This window comes from Alligator mississippiensis, chromosome 4 (assembly GCF_030867095.1).
Source record: "Alligator mississippiensis isolate rAllMis1 chromosome 4, rAllMis1, whole genome shotgun sequence".
In the NCBI taxonomy this organism is placed as follows: domain Eukaryota; kingdom Metazoa; phylum Chordata; order Crocodylia; family Alligatoridae; genus Alligator; species Alligator mississippiensis.
Window position 1 is genome coordinate 119,355,625 of NC_081827.1, and position 26,979 is coordinate 119,382,603.

The window sequence follows — 26,979 nt, forward strand, 5'->3', positions numbered from 1 at the left end:
CTCAATTTCCATGAAATTGCAAATTGAGTAGGTCCCTATTTATAAGGACTGGAATAGAGGTTAGGAGTACCAGGTATGAGCCAACACATCATTGTGCCACATCCTGTCCAAACACACACCAAAAAGACCTTACAGTTTACATACGAGATTTTTTTTGCTGTTTTGTAGTGACTTCTATAAAGTTTTATAACTTAAAAAAGAAAGCTTTTTGGACAGATTTTGACCCCTGCAGTGGCAAACTGTGTTTATGTTTTATTCCCCAAGAGTATAAGAAAAGTGGAAGTGTGTCTTAGAGGTACGGTTGCTGAAAAATTGCACTTGTGAATACAGGATACAAGATCTTGGCTTCTGCTTAGTTGTTTTGTGGCCAAATTGCCTATAGGTTTTTAACCATATTTTCTGAGCAGGAGCTTTGGTTTATGAAATTCCATGTGGACTATGTTTAATCTTGAAATTGCTTCAGTGTAATTATAACTGTACCTTCCAGCACCACAAATGTTAAATATCCTGGCATCCTGTTTCCCAGTGATCTACCTTACATAATTTGGTGGTAGGAACTTGGGAAGGGCAAATTGCTTAGAAAGCTTAGTACAGCTGGAATAAGCATCCAAAAACTTGTACTGATCACATGTTGAAACCCATGCCTCCCTAGGAAAGGCATTTGAAGCCATTAAAGTTTACATGAGTGAGGAATGATGCACTAAAGACTTTGAAATTTAGTTTGTGATGTCTGTGGCAGTCCATTTCTTTCTCATGACAACCCAACTCTCCTCAGCCGTTATAAGAGAGACTCTTCCACAGAGTACTTTGCCTTCCTTTCTGCTAAGTTTTTGCCTTTCTTTCTCACCTCCCACCTCACTTCCTGTCCCATGCTGGGTATTCTGCAAAGCCCAAATGGGTGGCATCAACTGCTATGTTTGCTTTTTCTACACCCTTATTTAAAAAAAAAAAAAAAAAAAATCCCACCTCCTTAAATCTAGTGTTAAATATTAGCTACTTAAGGAACAAAGATGAATTTTGAATAATATTTTCATCCTGCTAGGCAGTGGGAGAGAAGTCATTGACATGCTATCTGGGGATATTCTTAACTTGCCTTGTTTTATTTGTATATCTGCTTGGAGAGAGTCAAGGGGCTTCCTGGAACCAAGGTGGTCAGAAACAGCATGCTGGTAATTGCCTTTTTTTAGTATCTCAGCATAACACCAAAATCCAGCTAGCAGGGACCAACTCTGTCTCAGGAATTCACTCTATTTAGAAAGATTAAGGCAGAGAACAAATGCTCTTGCTGCTGGCCCACAGCTCCCCTGTAATCTTGATCAGAAAACTTACAACCCCACAACATTTTTCTTCCAAGATTTGTCCATGTGTTAAAAGATGATATTATTTTTTTTAACAGTGCTGGCTCATGACCCCTGCTATACTTGGTTCTGTCACATTACTTCAGTTTTAGGAAACACATTGGGATAACTTGTAACCTGCATACTCAGTTGGGCCAAGTATTTCTTTCCGCTGTTGTTTCATTTGCTGTGAGCATTGTCATTGTCAATACAATGATGACAGCCTTCCAGTAGATGTGGAAGTCACTGGTGAGTCTGGAGGTGACTGAAGAGGCCAATCTGAGATCTGCATGTTCAACTACAGATATGATATACAGAAAGGAACTGGTGGATCCTGGGGATGTCAGGTCACAGTCCTTTCTCTTTGTCTCTCTTGCCTGTTTGCTTCCATAGTGAGGAGAGTTTGCTCAAAATGGTTGATGTTTGGTCATACTTCACAGTGTCACTGGGGATAGTTCAGTGCTGGAGTCTCCAAGTATTTATGTTAATATCACATTTCTTCAGATTGGCCTTCAGGGTGTCCTTGAATCTCTTCTTTTGCCCACCTCTACAGCTGTGGCCATTAGGGACTTGGGAGTATAGGACCCGTTTCAGGAGCTGGTTGTTCTTTGCTTGAGCCATAACACTGACATTTGTTCTTCTATCCTTCCAATTGTTATGGAGGATTTTTTGAAGGTGTTGGAAGGACAGAAGAACAAATGTCAGTGTTCTGGCTCAAGCAAAGACCACCATTATTGAAGCCAGGTTTATACAGCACCAGCTCTTTTGGATAGGACATGTCATAAGGATGTCTAACAACCAGCTCCTGAAACAGGTCCTATACTCCCAACTCGGTAATGGGCATAGACTCCACAAACTGGATCAGAGTCGCAGGACGGGGTCCCTAAGGATGGCCACGTTATCCCTAAGGCCCCTTGACCGTGCCAATTTGGCCCGCTGGGCACCCTCAGTTCTTGCCCACCACATCTTGATGGATTTATAGTATAGGGAGCCTGCCTTTAAGTCCTCTTAGACATGGTTTGATGGACTCTCTGAACCCCGTGGGTTCCCAGACCCCTTGTGGGTCCCGCTTCAGAATAGATGTCACAGGACACCCCAGTCTTATAGGCTATATGCGTGGCTCCAACCACCCTTTTACCCAAGCCTTGCAGATAGCATTGACATTGTTCAGTCTGGGCCTTGGTATGAATTGGCCCCCTTGATCTCTCTGGGCTCTCCACAGCCCTTGTAACTGTGCCTTACTGGTGCCTGGGTCTATGTACCCCAAATGCCATGCCCTCACTGGTGCTTGGGTCCCTACACTGGAGTGGGCCCCCAATGAGGCCTCCTCCTTCCCCAAATAGCCTCAGCCAAATCACCGATGTTATAAACAGCAAACAAAACCATAAGCCCCTAGGCTACAACATAATACAAAAGGTCAGGGTGTGCTCTGACCCTTTAAAAGGAGCAGATTTCAGCCCTGGCACCAAGTGTCGAGTAGGTAAGGGTACCTGTGGAGCTTGTGGAGCCCCCTTAGCCCTAGGTACAGCATACCAGGCAGGTGCAGCAGTACTGTGCGCTTCCTCCCTGGAGGCTCCTTCCTCTCTGGCTGCTAGCAAGGAACTGCCCTCCTGGCCTCAGCCCTGGTGTTTATATATAAGCCAGGCCCTGCCCCTTCTGGTCAGTTGACCACTGGCAGGTATGGGCCAACTAGCTCATTCTGGCTGCCCTGGTAACCAGCAGCTGGGGCTCCCCACTCACTGCTAGGACTCTCTCCCTAGCAGTTTCAGCTCTTTAAAGGAGCAGGGCACCTAAGTGCTCTGCGACAATCAGTAATGGAGGTGGTGGTTATCTTGGTTTTGAAATGTAACCGGCTGATGTTAAAGAGATTCCCGTCCATGTGATACTGACTGCTGACCGCAGATAGAAGTCTGTCAGCATGATATGTGGAATAACTACTGTATAGATGGAAAAGTATGTTGGTGCAATCATGCATCCTTGCTTGACTCCAGCTCTAATGGTGAAGGGGTCCGTTTCTGAGCTGTTGCTTTGGATGGTTGTCATGAAGAAGTCTGGTGATGGTAACAAATTTTGTTAGGCATTCAAATCTCATTAGGATCTTCCATAGGTCCATTTACTGTGAGCATATGGATGTGTTTGAGAGCAGAATGTAGATCTCTTGTCTTTGTGGTGAGGGTTGTGACTTAACTCCCTTATGTTTGACAAACCTGTTCAGAATTACACATACAGACACACATTTTGTATGGGGGTGGAACAGCAGGAGTTGTAGTCTGTCTTGGCACTATTCTGGACTCACTGGCAGACTAAAAACCAGACCATGTTACTACTGAATTAGAACTGCAAATTCTCAGGAACCAGATTAATAACATGTATAGCAACCAAACACTCTTGTGATGCATGATCCACATTTTACAGAGGGTGCTGATGTTTAGAGAGATTAAATGATTTGCCTTTCCCCAACCTCTTTGGTTAGCTTGATTACCAATAACCGTGGTCTTTTGTCTCTATAAATGACGTTTCCCTAAGGTCCCATCTATCTTGTGAAAACCTTCTTGGTATAAGACCCAGTTACAAATGGCAATCCCTTGAAATGGATAAGCAGGATTTCCTCTTCAGTGTTGAGGAGAAAGGCAGAACCCTGATTTATATACTGGGCACTATAGACTTTCAAAATCCAAGCCTATAGTGCAGAATGGGAAGCTGGCTAAAATACTGTTCAGTCCTATCTGCATCATAAAACTGAATTAGATCCTAGTCTAGTGTGATATTTTCCACACTGTAAGCAACACCAAAAGCTCTGGGGTTTAAGCTTAGCAGTTGTTCATTTGAGCCACTGTTCAGGAGCCCTACCTCAACCAGAACACAATGCTTTTCATATGCTTAAGCATGGGAAGTAGGAGAGTTTGGCTGAGAGTTAACTTCCTGTTTCCTAGTGCCCTGGCAGGGCTTCCAGACAATAGCCTTTTCCAGGCACTGCCTTCCATCTTGATCTGTGTCACAGAGCATTGAGGAGGTATCAGATTGTGCCAAGATGCTCAAGTTCTGCACAGCCTGAAGTATCTTGTAGGCAGTGTGGCTTCGCGAGACCTAGTGAGACCTAGTGGGGCAGGGGGTGAGGGGAGCAAAACAAAGTTGCAACTGGCTTTTTTTCCTCCTACTACCAGATCCCCCAACATCATTTCACATAAAATAAAATGATGATGGGCTAGTCCTTGCTTTGAGAAAAACAAGAAGACTCAGAATGATGTGTTTCTTTGTTCAGGATGCCAGTGGAGAAGTCCTAGAACAGTTTGCAATAGTAGTGATACTCACTTGGGCAACCATGCCAAAGTTCAGCGATGGGAGTCAGTGCAGTCCAGTGGCTAGGAGAGGGAACTTGGAGGTGGGATTTGTCTTAACATGCTTCTTTTTGGGTCAGTGGAAAGGCTCTCATTATCTTTCAGAGGTCCTTTATCTTCCAGCCTTTACTCTATCACTCATCTGCCATGATATAGAGCAGGGGTTGTCAACTGGGGGTACCTGTACCCCTGGGGGTACTTTGAAAGGTGCCAGAAGGTATGCAGGGGTGGGTGGGGAGGGAGCACTTCCACCGTACACCGCTGCCTCACAGGAGCAGGGCTGGGGTGGGGTGAGAGCAGGGCTGCACAGATGCCATGCTGCCGCCGCTCTACCACTCACCACCCCCTTCCCACCCCTTGCCACTCTGCATCTGGCTGCTCACCATGTCCTCCCCAGGGATATACTTATTAAAAAGGGGGCTGCCAGGGTTACACTTATTAAAAAAGGTTGAAAACCCCTGATCTAGAGTAAATGCCTATGCCTCTCTCAGTTTTCCATTCCGTAAATTGGGTTAATAATACCCACCTTGTAGAACACAAAAGGGTGCTAAGAGGGTTAATTAGTGTTTATAAAGTACTTGAGCTCCTCTGGTGAAAGCAGTTTTGTAAGTGCCAAGTACTGCTATAACAATAATGGGAAAATAGCCATTGCTCAGAGTTCATCCTGGGATTTAGTAGATTACACCAGGAGCCTTGGCACTTGAACACATTTTGTACTGAACAATGAATTGTCGTTCACTGTTTCTTTAAAGCAGTGATTTCAGTTTGGTGAAAGAAGTCAGGCTGCTGGCACTGGGAACTCCATGGGTACGACTACACTGTAGAAGGGAGCCAGGGTAAATGAATCTGCACTAAGCTCCGTGTTGCCACAGCTAGACTGTAAGGCTGTGAAAAGGCATTACACTTCTCCCAGGAGAAAGCCTTTTGTCTTGGGTTGCTATAGGTGGCTTCAAGTACCTGTGAAGTAGGAGGGATAAAATATACTAATGCCTTTTTTCTGGGACATCATGGTGTGCGTCTGCGATGTTATTCCAGGTACAAGGTTATTCCAGGCTGTGTGCTCTCACCAGCCACCTACTGGCAGAGTAGGAGCAACATAGTTTGGAAGAGTTACATTTGTAAATGTCTGCCCCTCTTGTTTTGATCCACATCAAAACCCAGAGCAATCAGGACTGCCTCAAATGAGACATCTGTCTGTAGCCTAACTGCTGTCCCAGCCAGGTCATTTGGGCTAGGTGCAGGCATTACACATAATCCAGACTAACTGCTTGGCAATCTAACCAAAGTTGTACAGAGGTTTGGGGCACACAGAGCAGACTAAAAATGGCAGAACCTGGTCTAAGATAGTCCTGAATTGATGAGTACTCAAACTTATGTGAATTAGGTTAGTTCGGAGCATTAAACTTTTGTACCAGATCCCTTATTGTATCAAGTTAGGTCACTGTCCACCAGCATCCCAGGCTCCTTTGCAGGCTTCTGTTAGCTCCCTCTCACAGGGAAGTGCACTGGAACTTGGCCCGTGCTTGGCTGCTCTGGCTGAGTGCCCAGTGGGCCCTGCCCCTGGGTTGTCACAGAGCCGAGTCACCAAAGCAGTGCCACAAGGGGCAATAGAGGGGGTGGGAGGGGGGAACAAAAGATCCAGGAAAGGCTCTGGCACATGTACATTCATTGCATGCTTCCTAGATTAAGGTGTTGACTCTCCAGGCAGCCTCCATGCACTGCACAGAGCTAGGGACCCCCAAGGTGCACCATAGCATTTCTGGGAGCAGGGGAGGAGTGGGGGAGAAGCTGCTTGGAGCCCATGGCTGGTGAGGAGTGGCACTTACTTGCAGCCAGGGTTTTGTCCTTTGTTCCATTGATTTACTTTGTTTCCAGGTGCTGCCATCACCGAGGTCGGGTGGGTGGGTGGGAGGGAGCCGGTGTGGCTGTTGCAGATTATTCTGGAAATGGACTTGCCTGAGCAGAGCAGGTCCAGCTGGCAGCAGTCAGTGCTCGAATGGCAGTGGGACTGGGTGGAGGTTTGCCTAGTTTCCCATGCTGTGGCCCCTATTCCCACACTGGAATTGCCCCTGGCTGCTCCCCCTCCCCCCTCTCCAGAGACCACAGCCCCATGGATGCAGGGAAAGGAGCTTCAGCTGGGAACTTGGCACTAGCTTGGGGGAGCTGGGGCAGGGGGTCCCTCATCCCTTCCCCAAACTGCTCCAGGGCATGGGTCCCAGGGCTCAGATGGAACCAGGACAGGGGAGGGACATTCTGTGCCCCACTGATCTGAGCCAGGATGCAGGGTGTGCCCCTGGCACTGCCTTCCCCTCAGCTTCTCATGAGCTCCACTTCCCCCCACCCTCCTGTCCTTCCTGGGGCCCCAAACCAGACAAAGCCCAGGGACCTCCATGCCACCACAAGAAGGGGCAGCCCTATTGAGCCAGAGCCTGACAGGGCTGTCGGTCAAGCGTGCCTCCCTCTTCTGGTTGCCCGCAGCTGACAGATGCTTGTGGCTGACAGTGGATACAACAGTGGGGAGAGGCATTCTTTCCAGGAAGACAGTCAGCCATGGCCTGGCCACTTGGCTGTTCTCAGTTGCACTTTGCAATTTCTGGCAGCCCAGGGAGACTGCTGGGAGGCATGCAGGAGTGCCTGCAACCTGCTGGCCTCAGCCAGTGCGGGCAGCCTGAGTGCTCCCTGCCTCCCCCCCACCAAAGAGCAAACATCTGTTCTGTTCCCTCCCAGTCTAACCTAGGGCACTTAGAGTAAACTGCGTAACTTAGATCCATGCCCTCTCAGACTTTTAAAATGTCTGTACCTAGCCTTAAAGCCAGTTCAGGTATCTTTACACTGTACTGCCATCTGCAATATAAACATACACAAAGCCTCTGGTTACCACAAACAGGTTCTTCCTCCTGAGCTCACCCAGTAGGGATAGTTCAGGCCATTTTGTCCTGACCTAGCTAATGGGCTCCTATTGCTATCTTGGAGCAGTCATTTGTAGAACTTGGAGATTAACCCCTTGGTCCTTCAGGGCTGCCACCTGCTCCCCATCCCCTATAAAAAAAGGTAGGCAGGCTGTTTATGAGCTTCTGCTCTTACTCCCTCCCCCTCTGGAATGGTGTGGGAGCAAGAGACCCCTTGCAGTGCTACAGTGCCCTGTACAAATATTATATGTAGCACTACAAGATATAACCCTATGGAGAAGTTTGTTTCATGCATGACTATCTTTGTGCTGCTGCCACCACTTCGTAGCACTGCAGAGGGTATGGATGTCTGTTTGCTCAGCCTTTGTAGTGTTCCAGATATAATGTCTATCCATGGCCTTAGTTAAAATTCTAATGTTACAAAGTATTCTCCAAATATTTATCTGTTTGGAGATAGTGAATCTCAGTTGTACAGATTTTTAAATGACTCTCACCGTAAATAGTAGCAGAAACTCTGCAAACGTTAGTAACAGTGAGGCATTGCTGTTAAAGCTGCAGATGATCTTGCATATCTGTGTTAGGCCTGTTTTGTGAGAAGAAGGTTTTTTTTTTTTTATTACCTTTCATGAAGGTGGAAGACTTAACAGGATTAACTTTCAGAACCATGCTTGGAATGCATTAGCCAATAATCCTGTTTGCAAACAATTGGATCTATGCTCATAATTCCTCTGCTGTCTCACTGAAAATATCTCCTAATCACCTGTGCTGTCAACAAGTTTCTTAAATACAAGATAGAGAACAAGAGAAGAAGCTTATTTAAAAAAAATCCCCTTTAAAAATAGATTTTAAAACTCCACCCCCACAGATGCTCACACTATCCAGCTTTTATGTAGAGACTCAGTTCAGGCAAAACTCTGTGACGTCTGATTCTTGTTATTTATTTTCCACCTACCATATGTTGTAGCATTGAACATATTTGTAATACCATTTTTCCCTTAACATGGTTTATTTCAATTATCCTAGAGACTTCAGGGTCTGTTCTGTTTCAGTGCATGCTTTAATCTTTCATATCACTTGTTTTTCCATTGTATGGAGTATTTCGTTTGGTATTGAATCTGCTGCAGTCTGGTAGGGGCTGCCACCTTTTTGCATTTTGGGAGAAGGGAGATTATTTTTATGTAATGGTCTGGGGCCATAGATAGATATTCTGTTTGAAACACTCCAAGTGCCTTTGAAGCAATATAAACACCAAGAGGGCAGATGTTCATGCCTGATGAAGTGCTTAAAAAAATCACCCTTGAAAAAACAGGAACATCTTTGAGGAGAGCACCATAGGGATTTGCTTGGACCTCTGGCATCCCATGATGCTCTCCCTGCATCACAGGAGACAGGTGAATGTGGGGGGAAGCAGCTCAGACAGCCATCAAGTGCTACCCTATGAATTGAACAGTCCTCGGGACCAGCTGAAGAATGGAGGTTGAGGCATTCTTATATCCCTGTTTTCCAGCCCCATGGAGCTGTTTAAGGAACAGGTGGAGGGGGGCTGTGCAACTGGATGGTGCTGAAGCACTCTAAATTTCAAGTGCTCCTAACTGGAGCAGGATTTGAAGCACTGTAAATGAACATCTGTGAATAATTCTCTTACAAAATTGTTTTACATTCTCCTTTTTTTAATTAAAAAGAAGACATGCTTCTTGAACAAAGCATTTATCAGACTTCTCTCTGTTTCTAAAAGTGGGGGTGGGCACCTTCAGAGTCCCCTCTGGCACTGAGCAACAATAAATTGCTCCAGGAGACATCATCACTCTTATATCCTCTAGGGAATACGGAGAACCTTGGCTCTTTGTGGGGCTCCGAGACCATGAACTCCCATCTTTTGCATGAAACAAAGAGCCCTACTGACTTGTAGTCATTACAGATGGCATAGTGTTTGTAGGGAGTTAGCTCTGATATCCTGAAAAAATACAGTTTGAGTAACTGTATTTTGCCTATTAGGGATGTAAATATTGTTTTAAAATTATTAGTTTAACCTGCTCTAATTATATCATTTAAATGGTTAACCAATAACACAACAGCTCAGGCATGGCTACTTCTGGGAGCTGCTCTCTGGGGCCTTTGATGGGGGAAAAGGGGGAGAGGAGGCAGTGGGAAGCTCTACCAGACAATACAACCCATGTGAAGCCATGGGCAGTAGCAGCAGGCAAGAGACTTTTCTAGCCTGCTGCAGCCACTAGCTGGTGGGGTGGGAGGCAGGGATAATCTGTGAATGAGCAGCTAATTGTTTAATTGATAAGTTATTAGGCTGCCTGCTGTCTTCCTCTTTAACCTCACTGGCTATGGGTACTAGTCTCCTCTTGCTGCTCCTCCTCCCTCCCTCCCTTCCTTCTTCCTGCCCTACCCTGCTGCCTTCCTGTTCCTGAGGCAGCCCACTGCTTCCCTTCCCTATCAGATTGCACCCCACGCTAAACGTTAATTTATAATGTATTGCCAGCATAAATATACTTATTGTTTAAATGTTTAACCTTTCACATCCCTATTGCCTACCTAACATTTCCTCCGTATTTCAGTCAGTTATGATGGTGTTCTTCACTTCCAGTTCTCCATGTTCTGAGATAGTACAGTGACAGGGAGCAGTATAAAACTTCAAGATAGCCATAAACTTGGTGTTAATTTCTCTGTTACAAAGCTTGTGCTTCCCTCCATGGCGGCAGCAGCAGTCCCACCCAGGCGGCACCCGCCTGCAGGCACCTGGCTTGGGCGATCCCAGGGGGCACTGCAGCCGCAGAGGGAAGCACCAGGCCCCACGCAGTTCAAGCAGGCAGGCAGGCCCCAGGGGGTGGGGAGGAGGTGGGAATCAGGCTCACCACTTTTCTTGGGCAGAGCCTGCCTTCCTGGGTTGCTGCCAGGCTGCCTGCAGTGCTTCCTGCAGAGCTGTGGAGCTGCGCGGAGCCCAGTGCTTCGCTCCGTGGCTGTAAGGGCAGCAAACTAAAACTCCTCAAAGGAGTTTTAGTTTGCTGTGCCCCAAGTCATTTAAGGCGCATTATGCCACCGAATTTCCTACAGTGACTGGAATTAATACGCAATATGCTGCCGAGGCGTACAAACACCAACATCATTAAAGCATTGCCAAAGCATTTAGCCCGCTTTAAAGTGTCGTGCACACATACCTCTCATTTCATCTACACAGCCCTAGCTTCTCAGTCCCAGTTTCTTTCAGATCCATATCAATTCTCAATTTTAGATAATCCTAAACTGGAAATAAGTTTTACTATTAAGAAGCTATTCTTTTCTACACTAAGTGATTCTCTTTTCATTGGTAAATTTCATTTTGTGCAGGGCTGGTGCTATAGGAAGGTGTGCTAACTCTGATAGCAATCAGGACAGTTTGGTGTGAAGCTCCTAGAGGCACTGCTTTAAGGACTCAGCTGATTAACTCCCTATAGATTCTAACACTTGTGTCTTCTCCAGCCCTTGGCTCCAAACTCCAGTTTCTCCAATCCTTGGCAATAAAAATATTTAAAAATCAATCAAAATTTGGAACATGTTGCCACCTTACAACTTTCCAAAATGATACTTGGGTGGAAATTTCACATCTGCTCTGGCTGTTTGTGGTGCATGGCTGTATGTGAGAAGTTTAAGCAATTTAAGAATCTGGGTGAATTTAGGTGTTTGTGATGTATATGGGTAATAGACACTACACTGGATAATTTATTTACAAATTAATTATTTCCTTTTGGATTTTTTTAGTGCATGTGTTGATAGGGCTTTAAATCAAAATTAAGGAAGCTTTTTGTGTAGGCAATTTATATCTGTCATGCTATGTTTGTATTTAAAGCACTTCTAGCAATCCTATTTATTTTTCACAGGGAAATGCAATGCAAGTATTGGTTTGTTAAAAGAGCTTTCTGTTTCCTGGTGCAGCTCTGCCATGCTTATATGTGTACAGCAAAGTTTTCAAAATAGGAAACCAGGGTAAAAAGTGGAGAAACAGATAAAGTTGAGAGGCCAGGCATTGGGTTTCCAGGTCAAAGAGATGCATTTAATTTATAAACATTCAGATTTTGCTTTTCCTGGATCTTCACTTCTTTCCTGTTTTGTTAATTTGTATAGGTCCAGCAGATTGTTTTGGATTTTTGTAAAATTAAGACTGGAAATAATATTTTTGTGGGTTTTTTTAATTACTTGCTGCAGTTACAGGGCTAAATTCAGGAGCAGAATATAAAGTGGTGTAAATTACCGCCCTTTCTTTAGTCAGACTTTTTCCAAATGGTCTCTGAGGGCTTTTTTCATTAAGGAAGCTTTGCTTAAGTTTCCCATTGTTGCTGCCACCAGTTTAGCTCCAGAGCCACGGGGAGGCAACTTGTTCTTTAACTATTACACTCTGTAGACCTGTTCTGAGCATAGTTATATGATTTGGTGCTTAAAATACACAGGGTCCCATGGAGCCCTTTCAACATTATGCCTCCAACCACTACTACTGCTAGGAGATTTAAACCCAGAAGTAGTAAAAGTGGGATTCTGTTTGGTGAAAAGCTTTGCATATACATTCCTGTACACTTCTTGAGGCCTCATTATTTCTTGTCTCAGATGTATGAAAGTCTAAGATATAATTATAGGAAAATTGGGAGCTACGTATGTGAAATATCTTCTCCATTGATATGCCTGAAGACTGAAGGGCTTCATCTACCAGTTTCTAGGAAACCTTTCTTTTGGTGCATTTAGCTCTTTAGCATTCTTCAGAGGGCTCCCATCTAAGTACAGCACAGAGAAGACATAGGCTGCATACACACATTCAAATGATCTGAGAGGTTTGTTCTCCTGGTAGAAAAACTTACCTAGAGATGCCTGAACAACCACTTGAATACTGAGCCTCTGAAGAGCTGAGACCTTGCAGTGCTGACACTGCACAGCTAGGCGGCGCCTGTGCACACATCGCAGTGTGCTCTGAAAGCTTCCCAGTTTTTCTGGTGATAGATGGCAGTAGTGCATAGGACGGTCCTGATTGGCTGACCCAGACTGCTCAGCATCAGCTTGTGTCTCCCTGCAGACGAATGTGGGGATTAGGAAAGGGAAAGTGTTTTGCTCCCTGCTTGGCTGGAGCAGTGGAGTCCAGTGAGTGAGATGCTGTCTCCTGTGGGTGGCCAAGGAGAAAAGCACCTTGGGATTCTGGAGGACTGTGCTGTGACTTCTCTCAGAAGAGAACGTGTACAGACATTCACCCTCCTGAGAGAAACTCTCCAGGGAGTTATTTAACCCTGATTGTTCCCAGGTTATTTTTCCCCCGGAGTGGCCATTTTTGTTCTGGGAGAAAAATACCAAACATTTGTATACTTGTAGTTTCTCGTGGGAGACCAGCAACACTCACTGGAGAAACTCTCCGTACATGGCCCCCATCTGCTTAATTTATGACAGTTGGTGGAATGCTAGCTTAATGTGGCAGGGCTGCAAGTGAAAAGGCTTAATTTAGTAATTATTTCTTCTTATTTCTTGCACTAAAGCCTAGGACAGAAATTACACATAGACCGGTATAAGTGATTGGAAACCAGTTCAAATCTGTAACACAACAGAATTTCAGTGCACATAAACTGGTTCAGAGTGGCCGAAACTGGTTTAAGATAAACCTAGATGGATGCTAGTATCAGAATTAAATGATTTAGGTTAAATTGGTTTCTTGAACTTCTCTCTCAGATCCCCTCCAGACTCAAGTTAACTCACAGACCCCCAGCATCCCAGGATGCTTTGCATCTCCCCTGCAAGCCCCTCTTCGTAGGGTGGATGGGCTTGCCTTGGCCCAAGCTGTCTGCTGCACTTGAGCTGCAAGGTGTGCACTAGTGCTTCTGGCCTGAGCCACTGCAGGCATGTGGCTGCATTTCTGGAATCAAAAGTGAATGTTCGTTCACTTGCTTATTGGTTCAATGTACACAGTTTAAACTAACCTGCGAAGATTGAACCAGTTCAGCCTTGGGCTTTTTGACTGTAATCAGCCAAAGAGAAGCTCTGGGAACAGAAGACTTGATAAGAATGGAATGCCAGTTAGGAAATCTATTGCATGGAACAGCATTGTTATCAGTTCTTCTGTAATGATTTAGGACACTTCTGTTTGAATGAGAATTTGATCTTTAGCAACATCCATTCTCAAATATCATGGTTCTCATTTTCCTTAACATATCCCCACTTTGTAGTTGTTACTGCTGATGGGAGTTGAAAAATAGCCAGAAGCCTTCATTATTTGTTTGGATCCTGTTTTGATCTTTCCTTCCATAAGCATGAGGGACTCAATGAGTGCCTTCATTCCTGATATTTCCCAGTTTTTCTGCTTTGCTTGAATCTTTTCCTATATTAGTCTTGTATTTATTTTAGAATTCGGTAGGGCTAGTAGCAAGAAAATCCATTTTTATTTCAATCCAAAATATCTTTGATAATTATCAAAAATGAAGATAGGGTTGATTTATACCATATAGACTAACCAAAGTGTGTGTGTGTACATGCCTTCATATCCACACACACACATTACAAGCTGTCATGGGTTGACGCTAACGTCATCAGATACTGTGAAAGGATGTGCACAAATCTATGTATAAGAAAGACATGTACAAAGCAAGGTACACTGGCTCAATGGGGAAGATAACCATCCTGCTTCTCCATGTGGCTCTGGCTGGCTCAGCTCTGGTTTCAGGCAGCTCATGCTGCAGCCACATATGCCACCCCACTTTTTTGAGGTATTTTTGAGGTATCGGAATTTCCTAGTATCTAATTTTGGCTCTGCGTTGCAAATTTACAGCACGGAGAACCTTTTCATGTGCACACTGTGCATTTTGCAGCACTTCAAAAGCCTTTGAGGTGCTGCAAAGCACCCATTCCCGCTCATCTGGACAAGCCCAGAGTGATTTACTCCACTTTGATTTAGCAATCTCAGTTGCAGCCTGCCAGGAGTGTCCACATGGGTACTTAGTGTAGCTAGTGTACTGTAAATTCACACCTTAGCTTACTTTTCAGTGTTTCCCCTGTGTGGATAAGTCCGTGGAGTTTGGCAGGTGGAAAGTTCTGAGAAACTGGGCATATCATTTAAACATTTTGGGTGCTTCTGGACAGGCGCGGTCATATGGTATGTGGCACCACAAACACATTTTCAGTGCCACATACCGCACAATCTGGTGTTCTCCATGCTGCAAGGGCACACTGCCCAAGGGTGCACTGATCTGCGGTTTTTTTCCCCATGGCTTTTTTTGACTCCTGGATATCCAGGGGTCAAAAAAACATGCAGGAAAAAAAAGCAAAACAGAGCAGCGCATGCTCGAGCAGCATGGGCTGCTGAGAAGCAGAGCCAGGCCTCTTGCAGCCATGCTGCAGCTGCCGGCCAGACTCTACCCAGCAGGATCACTACAGCTGCGGCCCCGGGAGGTCCCCAACACCCCAGGTAAAGCTGCTGGGGCCAGCACAGTGCTGGGCCCAGCCTCCCCTACCACCCCCAGGGTAACTTGCTGCGTGCCAAAGTGCGTGTGACATGGGCGTTCCCCAGGGACAAGTACCTGCAGCACAAGGTGCACCACTGCTAGTTGTTCCCAGGGAACCAAATGTCCATGTACATTGGACATGGCCACTATGTATGAAATTTCTGTCACAATACAAGTCTCTGAAGAAAAGCAAGTTTCATTATTGCTCTGTAGGATGGGAGGCAAGAACAGATTTAAAAAATAAGGGCTAAAACCTGCTCATTCCTTCTTCCTTACCTGGGCATACCACCCAATGACTTCAGCTGAAAATTGCCTGAGGGAGAAAAGATACAAAGAGGGCTAGGGCTTCATTAAATGTTAAGTTATTTGTGTTCTGATAGTGCCCGCTGAGCCCAAGTAGATTCAGAGCTTTGAGGTGTGAGATGTCATGCATACCGCACTGAGAGAGAATTTGTGATTTGTCTTGTAGCAATTGTGGATTACATTTTGGGACGCAACCCAAAGTCCCTCTTCATGCCTCACTCAATCACAAAGCCTATTATTTTCAATGGTCCTATGCTGAAATAAGACTGAGTAAAGATTTAACATACGTTTACTATTTTGAATTTGACTTTAGTAACTAATGGCTAAAAAGTAAAGGTTATGGCACCAGATATAAAAGTGATCTGCGCAGTGTCTGTAATGGTTTGTGTGTAAGTGTGGACAGTAAAATCAAATATCTTTTTCAAAGTTTCAAGCGATGAAGCTTACTATGTGATTTTTTTGAACAGTTTATATGTAGGATGCACAGATTTCTGGGTAAATTCCACACAGCTTTTCCACACTGCAGGGAAAGAAGTCAAAGATTAACATTTGATGGCTTAAAGATTGTAAGGGGGTTGGGCAGTGTTGCATTTTTTCTTCTGAAGCATCCAAATTAAAACAAGGTAAATGCAGTACAGTGCTCACTGAATTGTTAATGTCAAATCTATTGTGGATGAAACAAAACTGCAGAGTATTATAGTCTCCACATATTGAGAGAATTATGTTCTACCCTGGGACGGTTCCAACAAAGTCTTTTATCTACATGTAATATATTTTGGAAGCAAATTTGACATTATTTCAGTAGCTGAAGGTTTTTACCCTTCATGCTAACAGCCCTGTATGCGATTTATGCTGAGGCATTTGGAGGCAACTTACAGAGTTATTTGAATGTGGTTGGAGAATCTGCTTGCATTTCACATTATGAAAGAGATCATCAGTTTTCTTCCATGAAAAAATAAACAGGAGCATGCGTGAGTCATTTTGCCTTTGTATACAATGATGCAGTGATGTTTTATGCTGGCTCAACTACAAAACCTTGGTTTCAGGGTTTGAATCTAAAACCCAAACAGCAGTGTCATCATGAGCAGAAAACTGCTGTGACTCAGGTGAGGTGCTGCATATTCCAAGGTACTGGAGGACTGAGGTCACGTTTTCAACAAAGCCTTGTAATGATGAAAGCCAGGATTTCTCCCACTGGCTTAAGTGCAACATTGAGCAAACACACAATGTGTTTAGCTATACCCTCACTTCTATTGGCCTTGCTTCTGCTACCAGGAGAGTTGCAGCTAGCATTTTCATCAATATGGCATCACTTTCCCTATAATCACCAGCCTGATCAGCACTTTTTGGCTTGTGCTTATAACTGAAACAGTTTGGGACAGATCCTGTTCTTCCTATAGGTATCCAGGTAGCACTGAGTCACCAAGGTCTACAGAATGAGTTTCTGGAATGAAGCAGGAACTCCACTGCCCTCAGCCCTCCTGCTCATCATGAGCCTGCAAATTAGGCTGTGCAGGTTTTGAAGAGACCTCTTAGCATGACCCAGCACCATGCTCAGGCTCTTCAGGTAAGGGAGGCAAGGACTTCCGCGTGTATCAGCTGCTCTACAGTAATCGCCTATGTACGCTCTTATCCCCTGGTAAATAAAAGATAAATTGCAATAACTTACCCCTCCTTCATTGTAGTAACTTGTTCATGTGACTGTATTCTAAATAACTGAAGACCAAAACTCTTGGCACTCTGGTGTAGTGCCCGAAGACTGGAAGAAGGCCAATGTGGTGTCTATCGTTAAGAAAGGAAGGAAAGTGGATCCGGATAACTTTAGGCCCATTAGCCTGACTTGTATCCCGGGGAAGATCTTAGAAAAGTTTATTAAAGAGGCCATCCTTAATGGACTGGCCGACGCCAACATCTTAAGGGATAGCCAGCACGGGTTTGTTGCGGGTAGGTCTTGCTTGACCAATCTCATTTCCTTCTATGACCAGGTGACCTATCACCTGGACAAGGGAGAAGAGATTGATGTCATATATCTTGACTTCAAAAAAGCCTTTGATCTGGTTTCCCATGATCGCCTCTTGGAGAAACTGGCCAATTGTCGCCTTGGGTCCTCCACGATCCACTGGCTGGAAAATTGGCTCCAGGGTCGGACCCAGAGGGTAGTAATTGATGGAAGCCACTCATCATGGTGTCCTGTGAACAGTGGGGTCCCCCAAGGCTCTGTCCTTGGACCCATACTGTTCAACATCTTCATTAATGATGTGGACACTGGAGTCAGAAGCGGACTGGCCAAGTTCGCCGATGACACCAAACTTTGGGGCAAAGCATCCACACCAGAAGACAGGCGGGTGATTCAGGCTGACCTGGACAGGCTCAGCAAGTGGGCGGACGAGAATCTGATGGTGTTCAACGCCGATAAATGCAAGGTTCTCCACCTTGGGAAGAAAAACCTGCAGCATCCTTATAGGCTCGGCAGTGCTACGCTGGCTAGCACTATGGAAGAAAGAGACTTGGGGGTCATCATTGACCACAAGATGAACATGAGCCTGCAATGCGATGATGCGGCTAGTAAAGCGACCAAAATGCTGGCTTGCATCCAAAGATGCTTCTCAAGCAAATCCCGGGACATCATTCTCCCCTTGTACTCGGCCTTGGTGAGGCTGCAGCTGGAGTACTGCGTCCAGTTTTGGGCTCAACGATTCAAAAAGGTTGTGGAGAAGCTTGAGAGAGTCCAGAGAAGAGCCACGCGCATGATCAGAGGTCAGGGAAGCAGACCCTACGATGACAGGCTGAGAGCCCTGGGGCTCTTTAGCCTGGAAAAGCGCAGGCTCAGGGGTGATCTGATGGCCACCTACAAGTTTATCAGGGGTGACCACCAGTATCTAGGGGAACGTTTGTTCACCAGAGTGCCCCAAGGGAAGACAACTAGGTCGAATGGTCATAAACTACTACAAGACCGTTTCAGGCTGGACATAAGGAAGAATTTCTTTACTGTCCGAGCCCCCAAGGTCTGGAACAGCCTGCCACCGGAGGTGGTTCAAGTGCCTACATTGAACACCTTCAAGAGCAAACTGGATGCTTATCTTGCTGGGATCCTATGATCCCAGCTGACTTCCTGCCCTTTGGGCAGAGGGCTGGACTGGATGATCTTCCGAGGTCCCTTCCAGCCCTAATGTCTATGAAATCTATGAAAAGACTGAAAATATGTGAGGAACAGACAAGTTAATAAAAGAATGGAAAGGCACCAGCCTTATCTAAGTTCAAGCTAACTTATAGGGCCCTGCTACATGTTCAATTAAAGCTGGAAAGAAACAGCTATAGAGTTGTTACACATTTTCAAGCACTAACTTTACAGCTGGTTGGCTCTTTCTATAGCTGGATAGTCATTTTTATCATGTGATAATTACTTTGCACGTGTGGCTGGCCTAAATTTATTGCACGATTAACCAGTTCATTGCATAATATATGTAAAAATAATCAGTGGCCATAAATTTGACTGTATCTGTATCACTGTATCATTTACTCTGGCTTCTTGTATAACTCCAGTCCATAGAGTTTTCTTGAATTTCTGCTGTAATGAGCCCAGTAATTTGTGTCTGAGAGAAGTATTTCTGCCCAAAAGACATCCAGTCTTAATCTGACTACTTAAAGAGAAACTACCATTTGGTAGTTTGTTCCAACATCTATTCAATCTCAACTTTAAAATGTGTTCCTTATTTAATGTTTCAGTTTGACTGGCTATAATTTTCAAACATTCTTTTTTTTTTTGACTTAGCTAAATGAAAAGGAAATTGAGTGAGAGAAAGTGTGAAGCATAGAAGAGAAAGATATTAATGATTAAATGCATGTGCAGAGTACAACAGAAATAGCTATGGGGGCTAAGTCATGATCAGACTAGTTAAAGTGGCAAGTTTCCAATATAACACTCATTTTCACTTATAGACGTTTCACTCAAACAGTATAATTTTGGACTTAAATTTTTTATTGTTGGTTCCTACGTAAAGACAATTTAAAAACTTTTCGAGAAGAATCCTTGTAGCTGTCTGTGAAATTAGAAGAAAGAAATTATTTTTTTTCCAATAAAAACTAATCAAGATTTTTGTTTTGGTAGGGCTGACCAAAACTCGCTGAATTTTGACATTTAAGTGGCACTTAATCCTTATTTGCAATACTTTCCTTTCTTGAATTTGGTTGACTGTATTAATCTTCATAGTTTTGAAGTGTATAAATTGTAATGCAAATTGCATGAACAATAAAACATTAAAATATAACTTGACAGACTATCAACACCAGGAGGCCTTCCCAAATGGTGTAACAACAAGTCTCAGCCGTTCCCTCAGGAAGTAGCTGAGTAAATATATGCCTTTCAGTGAATACTGAAAGCCAACAAACTGGACTTTGACAGACCATATTTGAACGAGAAGGCCAGCATCAAAGATGCATTCACTAAAGTCCCTTCTCAAGCATGAGGACACAGACACAGATACTCACTTCTGCTCCTTTTGAGTTTAGATATTGAAGTGCTAGGTGCCTTTAAAAATAAGGTGAAAAGCATAGATAGAGCAGATAGATGGATACAGAGGATGGATGATCTCATTTCCTGTGCTGGAACACAAAGTGAAAATCAGTCTTTATGATCCAAACCATAAAGGTTTGGATCATAAATGTAACAAAGTTATGACAGCTTGAAAATTGCTTGTTGCATGTGTGCACTAGAAAGTTTTGTTGTCTACAGACATGCATGGTTGTATGAAGTCAGTTTAATGTGCATTGGTTGGTAAAAGGAATAAGCTCTTTCCATTAATAGAACAAAAAAAGATATATCAGAATGTGAGTAAAATGTTCATATAATCATAGAAGTAGGGTCGGAAGGGACCTTGTAGATCTTCAAGTCCCCAGGGGTCCCTTGGAAGTTGGTTCCAGATCCTAGCCACCCTGACTGTGAAGTAGTTCCTACGGATATCTAATCTAAACCTGCTCTCCAACAACTTGTGGCCATTATTTCTTGTTATCCCGGAGGGCGCTAGGGGAAACAAGGTCTCCCCCAAACCCTTCTGGTCCCCCCTAGTGAGTTTATAGACAGTCACCAGGTCCCCCCTCAGCCTTCTGTTGTGAAGGCTGAACAGGTTCAGATCCCGTAGCCTCTCATTGTAGGGTCTGCCCTGCTGTCCCTGGATCATGCGGGTGGCCCTCCTCTGGACCCTCTCAGTGTTGTCCACATCCCTCTTGAAGTGGGGTGCCCAGAACTGGACACAGTACTCCAGCTGTGGCCTGACCAGTGTCACGTAGAGGAGGAGGATCAACTCCTTGGCCCTACTTGAGATGTACCTGTGGATGCACGATAAGGTCCGGTTAGCCCTGCCGACCGTGACCTCGCATTGTCGGCCCATGTTCATCTTGGAGTCAATGATGACTCCAAGATCCCTTTCTGCTTCTGTGCTCTCAAGAAGGGAGTTTCCCATCTTATAAGTGTGCTGCTGGTTACTACTGCCCAAGTGCAGCACCCTGCATGTTGTGGGGAGGAGAAGAGAAGGCAGGGCAAACTGGACTGTTTCCATATTTTTTAAAACAGAGTTAAAAAATCTTGTGGTTTTGAGATTTGTTTTGGATTTTTTTTTTTTTGTGTGTACTTCCCGACTTCTTGTATTTGGAATCTCAGCTGAGATTCGCAGGTCTCTTTCATTCCTTGTTTCTCTTCTCTGATGTTGTGGTGGAGCTGAGCTGATTTGTAGTTTCAGGTAATAACCAGTTGAAACTCAATGATACTGCCTGGTTTTGACCCCAAAGTATTCTGACTCTGAACTTCCTAATGAACATTTTTAGTTTGTCTGAATCCATAGTTCAAAATAAGATTCAGAGGGTGCAACATCTTTCTGAATCAAAATCTAAGGAAAAATGGCACCACCAGAACCAGAAGTTTTGTGTATAGCTTTAGCCTATAGACATACAGTCCTGGGATGAAATGTTGGGCCGCTGAAGTCACTGATTTTTTTGCCATTCACTTTAGCAGGGCCAGGATTTCACCTCTGGAGGTTTAAAGTTCACCCATTTTACAGGATGGAACTTGTGTTATTTCGTGTTGCTCGGGCCTTGCAGGGCAAGAAATCTTTTGTAAAATAGAGGTAAAAAATGTGTTTTCTTTATTCCAAAGCTGTAATAAGGTTAAATAGCTTTACCAAGATATTACAGTAATACACTTGAGTGTATTGCCATTAGACAGCGTAGTCTGAGAAGCAGCAAATACTGTGCAATTTTTGTCTTGCTACTTAGATTAGGATCGCTGTGTTATCTTTGAAACAAGGCAGGCGGACAGTTTCCAAGCCCTCTTGCTTCCATCTGAATATTTAATAAGACATATTGAGTATCAGAAAGCTTGGAGCACCTGTTGAGGTCAAGTTGTTAACTCATTGTTCGCATAGCCAAATAGAAAACAGAATACAGAAACCAACCTGAAAGAAATCCTGACAGTTATGCAGAAGGTGACAAATGGATATAAGGTAAGTCAAGTGTGGTATGTTTGTATTCAGTGCATCAAGACGGTTCGTCAAGGGTGCATTATATAGAAGCAACAAAGGCAGTCATGAGTAATCAAGTATCCAATCCTAATTCAATAGAATTTAGGATCTAGCCTATGATTACAATTTGCTGCTTACATAGAATTAAGAGCGTGCTAGGTGACTAGGTAGGCAACACAAATGCAAAGACTTGGCCCCTGTCCTGAGAATCTCCTGAATGATATGTAAGTGAGAGGAGTAAATAGTGGAAAAAATGGAGTGAGGAAGCATGAAAACATGTTGGTATTCCTGTACAGTGGGTGTATGCATTGGTGGTTCTGCTAGAGATATTCATACCCTTGTAATGGTACATAAATCACCTTCCTTAGGTAGTAGAAAGTGGATTTATAGACAGAATTTCACTGAGACAAGGTTAATGGCATGGAAAAGCAAATAAGGATGGTGTTTCTCAATACAGGACTTTATGGAAAAAGATACGCAGTAGTTCAGAGGGAAGGAATTTTGTCCTAGGAGCAGATTTCCAAGGCACATATGACACCTCCCCCCCAGTAGCTTTCTTTACTCTCTGGTTGAAGTATAATGGGAGTTAGGCACCAAAATTGAAAATCTGTCCCATAAAGGATACCAGTATACTTTCCCTAACTGTAGGGTTTGCTTAATTCCATTCTGTCCACTTAATCCCTTCTGCATTTGCAACTCAGGTCTTCTCTTAAGAGCTGTTGTGCATTGTATCTAGTTCATAATAGCCATTAAGTTTTTTTTTCCCCAGGCATGGTTGCATTTGTGATAAGTAAAGCAGCCTTTAAAGATGCAATGTGGAAAATGCTTTGAGAAACTTTTGCATAAAATATTCTTCATATTACCACTTTCAGTCAAATATTTAAGACAGTTAATGAAGCCACACTGGTGACTAAAATAAAATAACTAAAGTTAACCTTATGTATGGTGCTTGATACCTGATCGCTGTATCGTTCTGTACACAGATACTTATTTACTCTATTGAAAACAGTCTATGCACTTATAGGGTAGGAGTTAAAAATTTCTGCCAGTTCAAGGGTTATTACTAGCTGTTCTCTTTATAGATTATAAAGAGGGCCCCAGAATAAGCAAGCCCAAATACCATTTACGCCTCTCACAGCTAGACTTCAACAGAACTAAAGAGAATCTTTCACTGTGCACTGGGTCTTCTGCAGTCAGTTTTTCAGTACATTTGTATCCTAGAGTATGTTTCTCTTGCAGGAATATAATGGAGATCCCCATCAGTTTGTTATTGCTTTCATCTGCTTCCCAGTTTAGACCTAAATTAGTTGTTAGAACCCCTTTAAACTAACTGCAAATGACAAAAGCTTTTTCCCTAGTCTTCCATGGCCCGTTGCTTCTGCTTTGAATTCACCTCCTGCCCCTGCCATGATTCATGGTTGTTCTGCTGACAATTTTCATTTTCTTTGAGGGCTCTTCATACAAAGCAAAAGTTAAAAGCTCATGTGGTGGAGCATGAAAGCGACAACCAAAGCCGCTGTGTGCTGATGCCAAAAAAAGTTGCATAGGAGTGAAACTGCCATTCCAGCTTTGGCAGGCTGTTCAGCTTTACCCATGGCCACAGCTCTGCTGAATCCACATTTTCCCCTTTTTTTTCTTTTTTCTTTGTCCATTTTTTTTTTTTAAAGAAAGGTCATGCCTAGGGAAAGGTACCAGACCAGAAGCCATCAGCAATCTCTTGCTTCATAGACTTACAAACCCAGAGGGCTGGATAATTTTACAGCTAACTAAAAATATTGTTGTTGTTGCAAATGCCAAAATAAAGACAGAATTCATGCTGCAGGGCATAATCAGACCATCTGCAAAGATCTGCATCTGTTTTCTTCTACGTACCCAGCCTCCTGTGATGTGCCTACTGGGTGGGGTTGACTTTTTTTCTTATTTATTAAATCTTAGTCATTGTTGGCTGTTTCACCCTCTGTTAGGGTTTTATTTTAAGCCTTTCTATCCACAAAGCTAACAGTGTAGGTTTCTCATCCTACGCGCTTTTCTCTTTGAAGTATTGATGGGGATGCTTATCTCTTGCTTCCACTTCAATCAGAATTAAATTCACTATAGTAATTTGCTAAGGTAAATGGAGGCACTGGGATTTTAGCCTTAAGTTGCCTCTGAGGTTGAGATCTCCTATGGTCCAGTCCTGACAGGTGCTAGGCTCACACAACATCTGTTGATGTCAAGTGTTCAATACTTCTTAGCCTAAATTACTCAGAGAGGTGTTATCTCACATGGGCCTCCTAGCCCTTCTTCTTCACTTCTGAAATAAAGTGGAATAGCTCTAAATTATTAAAGAACAATGTACTTAGCATATATTTATAAAATATTTCCAAACTATATCCAGCTTTAATGTGGTTAGATGGACCCCAGCATTGATCTAATTAAATATGAGTGCATCCTAGCAGGATCACAGGATATTATTCTAACAGGATTTCTCTTCAGCTACAGAGCTGGGGTTTTGGCCCCAGCAGTTGCAGAAGTGTTCATTGACTAAAGGGTACGTCAAGGGTTGAACAGCTTCAAGATGAGGTCAAACATTCGTTTTTCCCCCATAGTCATTTGTCTAAACAGAACTTTGGACAAATTCTTAAAATAGCATTTTATACTCTTGGATTCAATGGTATCCTTTTAAATCATATATGGGGTAGCCACTGAAGGAGTTACCATTGTTCTACAAGGTAGCATTGGGCTGATGTTGTAACAGTGATGGCCCGGGGAAAATGAGAGGCAAGGATTTTATGGACTAACTACATAGTTGGGAAGCATATAGACAAGGTTTTGGGTATAAAGTACCCATAAATAACCTTTCCTCTTGCACAAGAGGCAAGAATTTTTGTGAGTGATATCTTTTATTGGACCAACTGCATGGTTGTGATAGATGTAGAAAAGCTTTGGGCTATCACAGTACCCTTTCTCAAGTCTCTCAGAGAGAAGCAGACACAGCAGAACTAAGTTGCAGAACAAAAGCTTTTCTATTGCATATTTCCTGGACCATCATGGCAACATCACTTCAATACTACCAAAACATTGTTATATGAATCATTCATAACACATACTTTGTCTCTTGTGAATCTGTTTGTCATTGTTTCCACAGTATTACCAAGTGGATAGAATCAATCTCTTTGTTAACTTGTTTCAAATGGTATGTTGCAGACTAGCCTACCACAGAACTGATGATGATGATGAAGAAGCCGCAAGAGAACGCCGCCGCCGAGCTCGACAGGAAAGGCTGCGGCAAAAGGAAGAGGAAGATGTAGGAGGACAAGGAATAGAGAAACCAGAAGCTAATGCCCAGAACAGGTAGGCTTCAGTTTAAGTGGTTATTCACTAATGCAATTAGTGGAGCTCTGCATTTAGGGACGGGACGTAATGTTCTAGGTGTTTTTCAATCCTATGTTCCTTAGTTCAGGGAGTAGATGTAGACTACGTTTTGCCTTTATTCCCATTGGTTTAAAAAAACCTGTTTCTGGAGTAAGGTGCCACTTATCAGGTGTATCTAAATGAGATGCTTTACTTGGTAAAGAGTCACCATCTACATGTGTACACATTAACTGTTCAGTAAATTAGTCTACTGTGCAGTTACTATTAGGGGTGTGAAAATGGGCTGTATTTGATTCAGATTTGGCCCAAATCAGGGACAGTGATTTGATTAGCTGATTCGGATCACTGTCCCTGATTTGATTTGGCCGAATCTGAATCTGAAAATTTGATGCTGATTCAGAGAATCAGCGATTCGGCCATAGACACAGCTTTAAATTTTTTTTCTACATACCTTGATGTACCAGGTGCGAGGTGGGTCCTTGTGTGCTCATCAGTGAACCCAGAAATAGACCGGAAGTATTTCCAGTCCAATTCTGGGTTCACTGCTGAGCACGCAGAAGTACTTGTGGTCCACTTCCGGTTCTGCTGGGGAGTGTGCTGGGAGCCTCCCCCCGCACGCTCCCTGGAAGACCCAGAAGTGGACTGGAAGCGCATCTGGTCCCCTTCCAGGTCTGCTGCCAAGCACGCTGGGGAGCCCCCTGAGCTCTTGTGGGATGCTCCATAGTTTCATAGTTTGTAGGGTCAGAAGGGACCTTGACAGATCATCAAGTCCGACCCCCTGCCATGGCAGGAAAGAGCACTGGGGTCAAATGACCCCAGCAAGGTGTTCATCTAGCCTTCTCTTAAAGACCCCCAGGGTAGGAGCCGGCACCACTTCTCTTGGAAGTTGGTTCCAGATCCTAGCCGCCCTGACTGTGAAGTAGCGCCTCCTGATGTCTAGTCTGAATCTACTCTTTGCCAGCTTGTGACTGTTATTTCTAGTCACTCCTGGTAGTGCTCAGGGGAACAGGGACTCCCCCAATGCCTGCTGGTCCCCTCTGACTAGTTTGTAATGGGCCACTAGATCCCCCCTCAGCCTTCTCTTGTGGAGGCTGAACAGGTTCAGGTCCCTCAGCCTCTCCTTGTAGGGCCTGTCCTGCTGCCCCCTGATCATGCGAGTGGCCCTCCTCTGGACCCTCTCAATGCTGTCCGTATCCCTCCTGAAGTGCGGTGCCCAGAACTGGATGCAGTACTCCAACTGCGGCCTGACCATTGCCACATAGAGGGGGAGGATCACCTCCTTGGACCTGCTTGAGATACATCTGTGGACAAGGTATGGTTGGCCTTCCTGACCGTGTCCCCACACTGTTGGCCCATGTTCATTTTGGCATCAGTAATTACTCCAAGATCCTTTTCTGCCTCTGCACTGACAAGAAGGGAGTTCCCCAGCCTGTAGGTATGCTGCTGGTTCTTCCTCCCCAGGTGTATCACCTTGCACTTGTCAGTGTTGAAACCTATCCTGTTCTCATCTGCCCACCCCTGTAACCTGTCTAGGTCCGATTGCAGCCTATTCCTCCCTTCTGGCATGCCCACATCCCCCCACATCTTAGTGTCATCGGCAAATTTGAATATGGTGCTTTTTACCCCCTCGTCCAAGTCACTGATGAAGATGTTGAACAGCGTGGGTCCAAGGACCAAGCCCTGGGGGACCCCACTGCCCACATCTCTCCAGGTCTAAAATGACCCATCCACCACCACTCTTTGAGTGCATCTCTCCACCCAGTTAGTGACCC

The 26,979-nt window shown here is 44.2% G+C and overlaps 1 protein-coding gene across 8 annotated transcripts in view; it reads left to right on the forward strand.

Annotated features, from left to right (window-relative positions):
- The window catches only part of CALD1 (caldesmon 1), a 367,827-nt gene that overhangs the window by 298,537 nt on the left and 42,311 nt on the right, over nucleotides 1-26,979 (forward strand). For all 8 annotated transcript variants that reach the window (XM_059726536.1, XM_019489435.2, XM_014609318.3 and 5 more), the window contains one exon: nucleotides 25,040-25,186. In XM_059726536.1, the coding sequence (XP_059582519.1) occupies nucleotides 25,040-25,186 (147 nt within the window). The remainder of the gene's footprint in view (nucleotides 1-25,039; nucleotides 25,187-26,979) is intronic.